The sequence below is a fragment of the Carlito syrichta genome, unplaced genomic scaffold, assembly GCF_000164805.1.
Source record: "Carlito syrichta isolate Samal-C Ts95f unplaced genomic scaffold, Tarsius_syrichta-2.0.1 Scaffold309854, whole genome shotgun sequence".
NCBI classification, from domain to species: Eukaryota; Metazoa; Chordata; class Mammalia; order Primates; family Tarsiidae; genus Carlito; species Carlito syrichta.
This window is the reverse complement of record NW_007253950.1, coordinates 1,326,342-1,339,017: the sequence shown is the minus strand read 5'-3', so window position 1 is coordinate 1,339,017 and position 12,676 is coordinate 1,326,342. Positions and strand designations below refer to the sequence as shown.

Genomic DNA, 12,676 nt, shown 5'->3' with positions numbered 1-12,676 from the left:
ACTCTAAAGTGAGGACCATTCATACCTACTTTTGCAGGGATGTTACGAAGATTAAAGATCAGTATATTGAATGTCAAACTTCAAGTGCATATACCTTTTGGATCTTCAGGTTTTCGAACTTTCTCCCATTCTTCTTGCCTCCTTTTGCGCCGCTCATCTAGTTCTGCCTCAGACACAAACCTCTTTTTGATAACAAGGTTACCATCATCCCCTCCATCCATAATGGTACACTAAATCTATAAAACAAACAAAAAACCATTTAAAATGAGAATTGCATTAAAACTCTCAAGAGAAACAAGGAAATTTAGTTCTGTCTCACCCAGCAATGAACTAAAATTCTCTTCAACTTTAAATGAAAAAAATCTTCAAATAGTTTAATGTATTGAAGACAACACGATTACATGTTTCTTTTTTTTTTTTGAGTCTAACCCTGTAGCCCAGAGTGGAGTGCAGAGGCCGCTCCCGGCCACCGCAGCCTCGACCTGCTGGGCTCCGGCAATCCTTCCGCCTCAGCCATCCAAGTAGCTGGAACTACAGGCACGTGCTACCACACCCAGCTAATTTTTTAATTTATTATAGAGATGAGGTCTCGCCAAGTTGCCCAGGCGGGTCTCGAACCCGCAGGCTCAGGCAATCCACTCACCTCAGTCTCCCAAGGCACAGGATTACAGGCTGAGCCACCGGGCCTGGCTTACATGTTTCTTAATGCATCAGGAAGATTTTTATTAACATCAATCTTACCTACAAAGTCAGCAAGAGGACTTGGAATCATTTTTTTTTTTTTTGAGTTGGAGTCTCACTCTGTCGCCCAGGCTAGAGTGCAGTGGCACGCTCACAGCTGCTGCATCCTTGACCTGCTGGGCTCACGAGATCCTTCCACCTCAGCCCTCCAAGTGGCTGGAGCTACAGGATGCACCATTATACCCAGCTAATTTTAAAAATTTATGGTAGAGATGAGGTCTCACCAAGTTGCCCAGACTGGTCACGAACCCCCAGGCTCAGGCAATCCTCTCGCCTCTGTCTTCCAAAGTGGTGGGATTACAGGTGTGAGCCACTTCCCAGCTTGGAGTAATTCCTGTTACCTGGTATTTCATAGTAAATCTCACACTGCAGGTATTTCTCTGTCTGTAGACTAAGTGGCCTCTTGCATACCTCATCCTTTCCCCAGCTCTCATCCTCCTTTATTTCTGTAACATCTGATACTGTTCCTTTTGAAATTCCAGTTTCTCAGACATTACACTATCCTGGTTCATCTGTTCTTTACTTTCCAAGTAGCTCTTGCTCCATTCAGAAGGAGAATCTCAGGTATTCAAAAAGATTTTGTGATCAAGTTCAGTCTATATAGCAGGGAAGGGTACAAACTATGAATGGACAAAGTGAGATTAGAAGAACCCAGATCTCTCCACTTCAATGTACTTTCCAGTATACTAAACTGACTCCTGCTTTGTAATTTTCCTGACCTTCCTCCCTGGAAACTCTGTCTGTGCCACTTAAGATTCTACCTTCAATCCTTCTCTTTTCTCTCTTAAAAACAAATATGCGTGTGTATGTGTATGTCTGTATTTTAAAAAATAGAGATGGGATCTCGCAATGTTGCCCAAGTTCCTAACTCCTAGCCTCAAGCAATCCTCCCATCTTGGCCTCTCAAAGTGCTGGGATTACAGGTATGAGCCACCACACCCAGTCAATCCTTCTCTTTTCTTACTCCCATGATAACCTCAACCACTTTATGCATATTTTGATGCAGAAGATTACCAAATCTATTATTTCTATCTGAAGAGGAAAGAAGGAAGTAAAGATAGAAGAGTAAGTATTAGTGCTTTTAAACTAAGTCTTTCTGCTTTTCTTTACTAGTTTATTTCCTTTTGGAAAACTGTGGAATTAAACCACTACTCAAAATGTTATGTGTCGTTCACAGCATAACGCCCTAACAAGGAGGCACATATTCAACCCAATGTCCATTTCAAGATAACCTCTCATAACAAAAGTAATAAATTTCTACTGCTACCACAAAAATAAAGCAGCTAATATTTACTGAGTTTCTACTATGTGTATGAAATACTTGTTATGTATATTATCTCATTTACATGCACACTGGCTATCTGAGAAATAATATCTTTACAGATGAAGACAGTGAGGTCCAGAGAAGATAGGTCACTTGTCTAAGGTGATACAGGTGGTGAACAGTAGAACTGAGAGTCAAATACAGGCCTGACATAAAAAATTCATACTCTTACCAACTTCACCACATTTCTCCCCAGAAACCACTAAATCTAAGTTGAAAACAAGGACATGTCAATTTCAGCTTTCTTCCTACTTCAAATTCCAGTGCTGAGAATGTTCATGCAACATTTTTATGTAGTAAAGATGGAAACAGAAGCTGAGAAAACCAGCCCATTCAGAACAAGAGAATAGTCTCAGTTTGAATACTACTGTTGCGGAGGTTTAGTGCAATGTGACAAAGTAAGAATTTTGAAAATTATCAGAAAGAAAATGAAATCAACTGACAGAAGCTGTTGCTCTCACCTAAAGTTCACAACTAGGACACTTCTGATCTAGCATCACTTGATGTCTCTAGCCAGAGGCTTATTACAGAAGCAGAATTGTTCCGTTTCTGTGATCATGCCAAAAATTCCTTAAGTTCTGCAGAACCTCTGATAAGACAAGAGCCAACAATTTCTTAAATGTCTCTAGCAGAGAAAACATAACCTTTGTAGGGCTCTAATGGATGGAAGAGACACACCAAACTCTCAATTTCCCCCTTCTCCTCCTCTTATCAGCTGTAGCTCCGTTTGAACCCTGTGTTAGCTGTCTCACTTCTTCCCCTCCCCCTATTTCCTGGTAAACTCAGAGTGGGATGAATCCCCAGAGTCCACCTAATATGATATTCTACCCAACATCTGAATCTACCATACACACCCAGGAGATGGTCATCCAACTCATACATTAAAACTTCAAGATGGACCACTACATACCCTCCTCAAGCAGCCAACACCCTTCCTGAGCAGATATGTTAAAATACTTCTTTCTGGGTTGGAAGCGGTGGCATACACCTGTAGTTCTAGCTACTTGGAGAAGACTGAGGTGGAAGGATCGCCTGAGCCCAGCAGGTCAAAGTTGCGATGGCTGTGAGCTTGCCATTGAACTCCAGCCTGGGTGACAGAGTGAGTCGTCAACTAAAAAAAAAAAAAATACTTCTTCCTTAAACTGAATTGAAGTCTGTCTTCCACACATAGGTTCAATCCACTGGAATGACACAAAAGGAGTTAAATATTTTCCAACATAACAATGCTTCAGTTGTTTGAAGACAGAGACTCTAAGATCATTCTTCTACCTCAAAATTAAGAAAGTAAGATTATTAATTTAATTTTCATGACCTGTTAAGTTTTTGGAAGAAGAACCTACCTGCATTTAACTCTAACAAAGATCCCTGAAACTCAAAGGAGTTTAACAGACTTTCTAGGATACATGTAAACAAGAGTTTGAATCTGAAATAGAAACCCTAGAGAAGGAAGAATCTTCCCAGCATTTATGAATCACTTTTGGGAAGAGATAAATTTTTGGAATTCCAGGAAAATCTTAGTCTCTCTTTCATTAATCTTCCCTATTAAGGTTAGAATTCAATTTCCAGACAAATGGGTGTAGTTTGTGCTATTATCATCTTTCACACACAGGGACAAAAGCAAGAATCACAGTTGGCTAATGAAAATAAGAAATAAAACAAAAGCACACTAAGAAAAAAAAAAAGTAAAGACAAGGGCTTTATAATTTTACAAACTATTTCTCATCAACTCTGAATGGGTTGGTTTCTTGAAAAAACACATGGTCAAAACTAACGAACACTTATAAAAGTCTGCTCTTTGACCAGGCACAGTGGCTCAGCCTGTAATCCCAGCAATGTGGGAGGCCGAGGCGAGAAGATTGCCTGAGCCCTGGGGTTCAAGACCAACCTGGGCAACTTGGTGAGACCTTGTCCTACAATAAATCACAAAAACTAGCCGGGCATGGTGGCGTGTGTCTGTAGTTCCAGCTACTTGGAAGGCTGAGGCGGAAGAATTGCCTAAGCCCAGCAGGTCAAGGCTGCAGTGGCCATGAGTGTGCCACTGCACTCCAGCCTGAGTGACAAAGAGTGAAACTCCAACTAAAAAAAAAAAAAAAAAAATCTCCTCTTTAAAGCTAGTATAATTCTGACATTTCCTTGAGCCCAAAATAAATATAACAAATCAGGTTAGGTGGCCACACATAATGAATTTCTGTGAGTTTAAAAGGGACTAGACTAAAACACAGACTATTTCAACTCTTTTTTGAATCTGCATTTTCTTCTGTAGGTCCTCATTCCCTGGCATGCCAACTGCTGTTGTTTCCTCCTTGCCTCTGATGCTGCCAGGGACTCTCTGGCTAATTAATTTGGTTATCTTTCTATACTAGGAAAGGTCAAAGATACGGACAGAAAATGATGACGAACAAGTGGCCATATTCCTGAGTATTCTGGTTAAGATTCAGAATATTTCTTTTCCAGAAACATTCAGGTCTTTTCAGTAGTACAGGTAATGATAAACACAATAGACTCTGTCTGAAATCCAGAGACCTTGGTTCAAAACCTGGTTCTGTCATTTACCAGTTGTATGACATTAGGCAAGTCAATTAACTCCTCGGACTGAAGAGCACCTCCTTTATGGGTTCCAAGACCTCCTGGAATAGTTAACATGTATTTTCCTCCTCTGTATTCCTGCTACAGTCATTCATAATTCACTATAGCCCTTATCCACTATGATTTATCATTTATGACTATTCTTTTTTTGAGTTGGAGTCTCACTCTGTCACCTAGACTGGAGTGCAGTGGCACGCTCCCAGCCACCGCAGCCTCGACCTGCTGGGCACCAGCGATCCTTCCACCTCAGCCTTCCAAGTAGCCGGAACTACAGGTGCATGCTACCACGCCCACTAACTTTTTTTATTTACTGTAGAGATGAGGTCTCACCAAGTTGCCCAGGTGGGTCTCGAACCCACAGGCTCAGGCAATCACTCACCTCGGCCTCCCAAAGTGCTGGGATTACAGGTTGAGCCACCAAGCCCGGCCTCTAATAGCACTTTGTATCCACAATGTTTATTAGCACAGTGTCTGGCATATATCAAGCATAAAATAAGTACTTACTGAATAAACCAACCATGAGGACTTGAAGAATCTGGGCAGGGAGGAATGCCCTCACATGAACATTCCTAGGTAGTGTCCAATGTAAGTTATAGACAATGGCAGTCATTAAATAAGTATTTACTGAAGTTTCAGGGTCCTACAGGGAATTCTATTCAAATACCATACAATTTGTGCAGTAGGAAACAAAGGACCAAAAACTAAATCACTTTACTATATTATGTAGTTGATATCATCTTTCAATAACTCTTGCTACTTTCATTTCAACTGATTAAAAATGCTCATATATACTGAGACATTAGTATTTGCTGCACAAAGCATTTTTCTTTGAAGAGTCCAACACTCACTGGCTGTTTATTCTGCAATAGAGGAGTGATAAGAACTTGCAAACTGTTGACCCGCTGGAAGCAGACAGAGAAGCTAGAAAATTAAATTGTGTTGACTTCTAATTTCTATTGCCTAGCTATATTTTCACAAATCTCTTCTTTTTCCCTTTTGTTAGAAGAATTAAAAACAAAAGACTTACAGAGGACTTACATTGGGAATGCTTATTTTGTCCTTACTGTGCAACTTTAGAAAGAGTAAATGCAGTCAACCTCCCTTTACTCGCACAGTTTTTCAGGGTGACTCAAGCTCAATTATCAAAATAAACATTATATTATTTTTAAAGGGATTAAGTTCTTCAAATAGGGATTCATGGAAATAAAACCATACCAAAATCATTTTGCTCAACTTAAAAGTTTTAAGCAGTCACAAATAAAGAACATGGTTTGACAGCCAATAAAACAAAGTTTTATATTTCAAGCCAAAGTACCTATTAAACACTGCACTACTGTGTCTACACTACAGATTGTGGTATTTAATTTCCAGGGCAATGGGACAAAATGGACTCAGTGTCTTATATAGCACAATTACACAAGTTTTAAAATACAAAACTTACATGCTGCCCCCCAACAACTGCTATCCTTGACTTAAAAAATGACTCCATTTAGCTAGGGCCATGATACAAGTTAATATGATCTGGTTTCCTATAGAATTGAATCACTGGCCACCATAGCTTTCTAATTCTAAAATTAGTACATGCAAAGATATACCAGGAGGAATCAGATTTTGGTGTTATGGTATTCTAAGGCTTCACTTTGGGTAGCAAAAACAACAGGCCAACCCATCTACTTTTGTCAGTATAGATTGCTTCTTTTAAATGTTTTTACCAGCCAGGCTCGGTGGCTCAGCCTGTAATCCCGTGCCTTTGGGAGGCTGAGGTGAGTGGACTGCCCGAGGCTGCAGGTTTAGACCCACCTGGGCAGGCGAGACCTCATCTCTACAATAAAATCAAAAAGTTAGCCGGGTGTGGTAGCACGCACCTGTAATTCTGGCTACTCGGAAGGCTGAGGTGGAAGGATTGCCAGAGCCCAGCAGGTCGAGGCTGCGGAGGCCGGGAGCAGCCACTGCACTCCAGTCTGGGCGACCGAGTGAGACTGCAACTCACAAAAATAAATAAAATAAATAAATAAATAAATGTTTTTACCCTGGCCCGGCTCAGTGGCTCAGCCTGTAATCCCGCGCATTGGGAGGCTGAGGTGAGTGAATTGCCTGAGCCCGCGGGTTTGAGACCCGCCTGGGCAACTTGGCGAGACCTCATCTCTACAATAAATCAAAAAAATTAGCTGGGTGTAGTAGCATGTGCCTGTTGTTGCTACTTGGAAGGCTGAGGCGGAAGGACCGCCGGAGCCCAGCAGGTCGAGGCTGCGGTGGCCGAGAGTGGCCACCACACTCTAGTCTCGGCGACTAAGTGAGACTCCAACTCAAAAATAAATAAATAAATAAATGCTTTTACCCTGATGTTCAAGCCACACTGTACTTCAAAATGCAGGACAGCAACTAAGGAATTTGTCATTGGGCTAACTCAACTATATTCCAAATACAGGCTGCTTTCTGGTCAGAAGGCACTTCTTCCAAGATAATTTTAATCAAGCCAACTTTTTTTGTACTATAAAATGTCTTTAGAGAATGACAACTACTAACAGAGAGCAGACTGTTAGTATTTACCAAAGTAAACACTACACAAAGTAAAGTTAATCTTGTAACACTGAGGCTTACTGAACATACTCCAATAGCAAAGACTAAAAGAATCTAAAAAGACAACAGAATAAACAATTTAATCCATATTTAAAATGTCTATCATAAAAAGCAATTTGTAGTAACCCTCTAGACATCTAAGAAATACATGCAATATGATTTTTTTTTTTTTTTTGAGACAACTGTTGCCCAGGCTGGAGTACAATGGTGCAGCCTTGAACTCCTGTGCTCAAGAAATCCCCCACCTCAGCCTCCTGAGTAGCTAGGACTATAGGCACATGCCCACCATACTCACTTAATTTTTAAATTTTTTTTGTAAATACGGGGTCTTACTGCTTCCCAGGCTGATCTCAAACTCCTGGCCTCAAGCGATCCTCCCGTCCCAGTCTCCCAAAGTGTGGGGGTTACAGGTGTGAGACACCAGGCCCTGTACAGCAAGAAGTTTGAAAGTTTAAAAATATATGTGTGTGTGTATTATTTATCTTTCCCTAGCACGAGTGCAGAATCTCATCATATGTGCATTTATCTTGAATTCATCATAGGCAGAAGAAAAAAAAGAGAACTAATTTAAATATTGGTTCCCTTAGCTGATCCTCAGCTCACATATGCCTCTTTGAATATAAATACTTCCCTCACTGTGCATAACTAAAATATTAGTCGTATCTTTACACACTGTGACTTCAAAATGCAAACCAACTACTTCATCTGGAGCTCATAGGAAGAAAAAAGTTTTTTCCAAAGTTAGAAGAAAACCTGAGTATACAGGTGGAAAAAGGTGCTTTTTCTTACCCGCTCACCCAACTATCAACAAAGACTTCTCTGGGGGCTATTTCCCCACACACCAAGCAATTAACCAGTTCTGCAGCAAACATCAGCTGGATGCCCTCTAATTCAATTCAGTTCTGCCATCATCTACCTGGATGTGTCAGATCCCACAGGTGGAGGACTCAGTTCCCAAGATTGTCCCTCGTTTTAGATGCTAACCACAAACTCCAGGTTATTTCACCTGTGCTTCTGACCAACCGGCTATAAATCAGTGATCCCATGGCCCCATCCTTGGGTGCAATTAATTTGCTAGGCGGCTCAAAGAACTCAGGGAAACACGTTTACTGGTTTGTTATAAAGGATATTACAAAAGATACAGATGAGGAAATGCACAGAGCAAGGCTTTGGGGAAAGGGTGTGGAGCTCCCAAGCCTTCTCCTGGGTAGCCACCCTCCAGGACCCTCCACATGTTCACCTATCCAGAAGATCCCCAAACCCAGTCTTTTTAGGTTTTTATGGAAGCTTCATTACTTAGACATGGCTGATTAAACCATTGGCCATTGGTGATCAACTCAACTGTCAGCCTCCCTCCCCTCCCTGAAGGCTGTGGGGAGAACTGAAAGTCCAACCTTCTAATCCTGTTTAGGTCTTTACAGTGACCAGTCCCCATTCTGAAGCTACCCAGGGACTGCCCACCACCAGTCAGCTCATTAGCACACAAAACAACACTTATCACTTTGGAGATGCCAAAGTTGTGTGCCAGGAGACAAGGGTGAAGACCAAACATATTTTTCACAATATCACACTGGCTATGTCAGAATTTTACAACACTGGTATGCTTAACGTCCAACATGGTGCCTCCCTAAGAGATTTTCAAGGGTAGTTATTTTGCCATCTGAGCTGGCTTTAGAGCCTAGCCCACACACCAAATCATGTTCTATTCTCTCTCCCCTCTTACATAACTCCAGTCTAAGACCAAATTGGAAATCACACAGGTTTCACATTTCAAAATCAGAATAAATGGGGTTTTCATTTCTGGAAATATGGGCTAGGTAACTGAGACCAACGCTCCACCTCTGGGCTAAAAAAGCTGGGATTTTGTACATAATAATTCTTAAGCAAATAGAAAAGTCAACAAAATAGTAAAGAATTTGAAAATCTAGGAGATCTAGGAGAAGGTGAAAAACAAAAATTAAGTCCAATATTCAAAATGGATTTCATCCTGAGAATTTAAGCTCAAGTTCTAGTGCCTTTATAAGGTGACAAGTCAAAGCCAGGAGCCCATCCAGGGTATAGTCTAATAATCGCCTTCCTCTCCCTCTCCAGCTTAATCCCAAAGAACTATAACCACAAGGTAAAGGTGAACTGGGAAGTAAAAGAGAAGGAATAATGGACAACAAAAACAGACCCAAAAGGAATTCAGAGAGTGGAACTAAACATAGAGATCATAAAACAACTATGCTTACCACATTAAAGAAATAAATATCAAGCCTCATAATTAATAGCAGGGAGCAATAAACTGTAAAACAGTAGCACAAATAGAATGGCAGGAAATACAAAATGCAATAACTGAATTTAATATTTCAATTTAATATTTCAGTGGATAAGTTTGACAATGAATTGAAAATACCTTGAGAATTAAAAATAAATTATCCAGTATGTAGTATGGAAAAATAAAGAGTAAGAGGCACAGAGAAGAAAATGAAAAGGTTTAAGTTAAATCAGCAAAGAAAAATGAAAGACAATGGGACAGAAGCAATATATGAATTTAAAATGGCTGAGAATTTCATTGAACTAATGAAAGACACTAATCCACAGATTTAAGAAGTCTAGTAAATACCAAACAAAAACAAATCCATAGTTGCATCATTAAGAAAAAGAAAACCAAAGACAAAAACTTGTTTTAATCTTGTTTACAACTTGATTTTAGACAACACGATCTTAAAAATACATTCTATAGTAAAGAGTGAAAGAGATATTTAAGAATGAAGACAAAGTATGTTCAAAAGGTGATTCACGGTGAAGTTGCTTAATTTAGCTGTTTCAGATGCATAATTACACTGACTGGGACTATGGCTGAATGGTACATTTAAACCACTTCATTTACTAGATTCGTCATTTTCAATTTCTGAGGCAGCAGCTTGGCTCTAACCAAACATCAAGATTCTTGGAATGTGAAAGCGAAGCCTGATAACCAGCTAAATGGTCTTCACACAATTCTTCTTCCTTTTTTTTTTTTTTTTTACAACTATGAAGACTTTCCCCATAGGGTAAAGGCATTAACACTTAACTTAGAAAGACAATCCAGTGGCGTCTACTTTCAGACCCTTACGATTGTTCACAGTTTAGACTCTTTCTAAAAGACATAAAACTTTATCTCGGCTCAATTCCTTGTATCAAAAAGGAGTCTTACACAGACCCCTTTCAAGGATTTCAGAAAAGTGCCCTCCAAACCACTGTATGGTGTCCCTGTAGACAGACACAACAATACACCAAACAACTGAAAATCACAAATCTTGCTGGCACCTGGCTCCCTGGGTCCCACTCCTTCCCTGCCCGTCGGACTACCTAGGGGCGGGGCTTCAAGAATCTGCATTTTAAAGATCTTGTTTCCCACTGACGTTTAAGAACCACTGCTCCAGCTACTCGGAAGGCTGAGGCGGAAGGATCGCCGGAGCCCAGCAGGTCGAGGCTGCGGTGGCCGGGAGCGGCCACGGCACTTCAGTCTGGGTGACAGAGTGAGACTCCAACTCAAAAAAAAAAAAAAAAAAGAACCACTGCTATGATCGAACAGACCTCCCCTTTTCTTCTGTGTGGACTGACCTTCACAAGGGCCACCAAGTCTCCAACAAGACGCTTCAACTATTGGTCTCAGATACTCGAGTTTTCTGCAAAACGGGGCCCGCTGCTTGTTTTCTATTAGAAGAAAGTGCAATTGGCACAGCAACAGGGACATGGCACATAATCAGTATGTTCCCCAACCTGCGCTTACATTCTGGGATTCAACTACTTCCAACCTGGCGTCCCCACATCTCCCTGGAGCTGTTCCAAGACCTCTAACAGAGCCTGCTCCCCACTTGAGGCTCGGGTGGTCCCACCTAGCAGGATAGGGGAGAAACCCGCCAAGAGGCCCGGCAATTCTGGGCCCACCTGAAAGGGCCGGGGAACCACTCCCCACAACCCAGATGCCTCTCCGCGAGCTCCCTTGGTTCCCCCTCAGGCCGGGCCCCGCAGGCCCCTCGCTCTAACGACTCCGGACACTTGGGGGGGGGTGCGCTGACTGAGAACAGGCCTGGCCTAACCCTAGCCGCAGCTCCCCACCTCTTTAGCGAAGAAACCGGAGCCCAGGTTTCACCGCCAGGCCAGGCCCCAGGCCGCACTCACCTACCGGCGCACGGGGAGGCGAGACTCCCTCACCTCGGCGGCGCCCACCCTAAACCGCCACCGCAGAGCCGCTCGCTCTTAAAAAAAAAAAAAGTAGAAGAAAGGGGGGGAAGGGGGGAAAAAAAAGACAGAAAATAGCCTTTGCTTTTGTATTCCTTTTGACCCTTCAGGGCTTCCTGTTCCTCGCAGCCACAACAAAGTTCCGCCCCGCTTCCGGCAGCGTAACCCAATCCGCAGGTCTCTTCCTTCTCGGGAACCCGATGGAAATCCGGTGCCCTAAAAGCGGACCGGAGAGACTTGATTGGGCCATTCACAGATCAGCAAGCGGATTGGCCAGTTTACTTCTAGAGGGCGGGTCGGTCCGCTTGATCACGTGACATCGTCCCCGAACGATGATTGGCTGTCAAGGAGAGGGCTTGCCACCGAGGAAGGGGCGTTTCCTAGGGGACTGAGGGAGGGCCGGGGCGGTGCGAAGCGGGGGTGGGCCCTGCGCGTAATGGCAGCGCCGTGGCCTCGCGTCCATCTTTACCGCTCTCTCGGACCTGTCACAAAGGAGTCGCGCCGCCGCCGCCGCCCCCTCCCTCCGGTGGGCCCGGGAACTAGAGAAAGTCAGTGCCGCAGCCCGGCCGCGTTGCTCTGGGAAGCCCCCTGGGCACGCGGAGCGGGAGGGGGTCTGAGGGCTGGGGACATCTGTGAGGGAGGGGAATAGCCTCGAGCCTGGGGCGGGCAGACCGGACTGGAGCCGGGACAGCCTCTGGGAAAGGGCCCGGGAAAGGGGTGGCGTTGGTCAGAGCCCAGAAAGCAGCCGGGAGATTCTCCCGAGGCCCGCGCTTTGGGCGTGTGAAGAGGTTCCTGGAAGAGGGTGGTCCCCGGTCCCTCGTTAGGGGGTCTTCACTAGAGGACGTTCTTGGGGTCGCCCTTCTGAGAAGGCTGCGGCTGACGGGGCCCAGGTGAGAGACAGGTACCTCCTGGGAGGTTCTTGCTATTGAGAGGGTGCTCCTCGGGGGTGCCCAGGGCAGAAAGGGTAGGTGGGGGGACGCTTCGGGAGGGTTCCTTTGTGGAGTTTGCGGTCTATAGGTGGCACGGGTGGGAAGCAGATCTCCCCTGAGAGATTTAGAAACGCCTCGGGGTCGAGAGACAGGGAAAGGGACTTGGAGGTGGGAGTCAGGACTAGCGGATTCTCCTAGGGAGGCCGGAGCTGAGAATTGGGTAAGGACCTTGGGGAGAGGGGGATTCTGGCCGATCATGGGAAGAAGACACCCCCATCCATAGAAAAGCCCGAGTGGGAAACAGTGA

General features: G+C 43.6%; 2 protein-coding genes across 8 annotated transcripts in view; one reads left to right on the top strand and one right to left on the bottom strand.

The window, feature by feature from the left end:
* FAM192A (family with sequence similarity 192 member A) overlaps positions 1–11,829 on the bottom strand; it is a 34,978-nt gene extending 23,149 nt beyond the window's left edge. Inside the window, exons 1-3 of one of the 7 annotated variants that reach the window (XM_008068033.1) lie at positions 11,381–11,587; positions 10,820–10,912; positions 95–236 (exon numbers count right to left, since the gene is read on the bottom strand). In XM_008068033.1, the coding sequence (XP_008066224.1) occupies positions 95–221 (127 nt within the window). In that variant the 5' untranslated portion in view covers positions 222–236; positions 10,820–10,912; positions 11,381–11,587. Of the gene's footprint in view, positions 1–94; positions 237–5,155; positions 5,187–10,819; positions 10,913–11,374 lie in introns of all 7 variants that reach the window. The other 6 variants (XM_021717551.1, XM_008068035.2, XM_021717550.1 and 3 more) reach the window with 6 other exon arrangements.
* The window catches only part of RSPRY1 (ring finger and SPRY domain containing 1), a 45,857-nt gene continuing 45,008 nt past the window's right edge, over positions 11,828–12,676 (top strand). The window contains exon 1 of the mRNA XM_008068030.2: positions 11,828–11,988. The gene's annotated coding sequence lies outside the window, so the exon portion shown is untranslated. The remainder of the gene's footprint in view (positions 11,989–12,676) is intronic.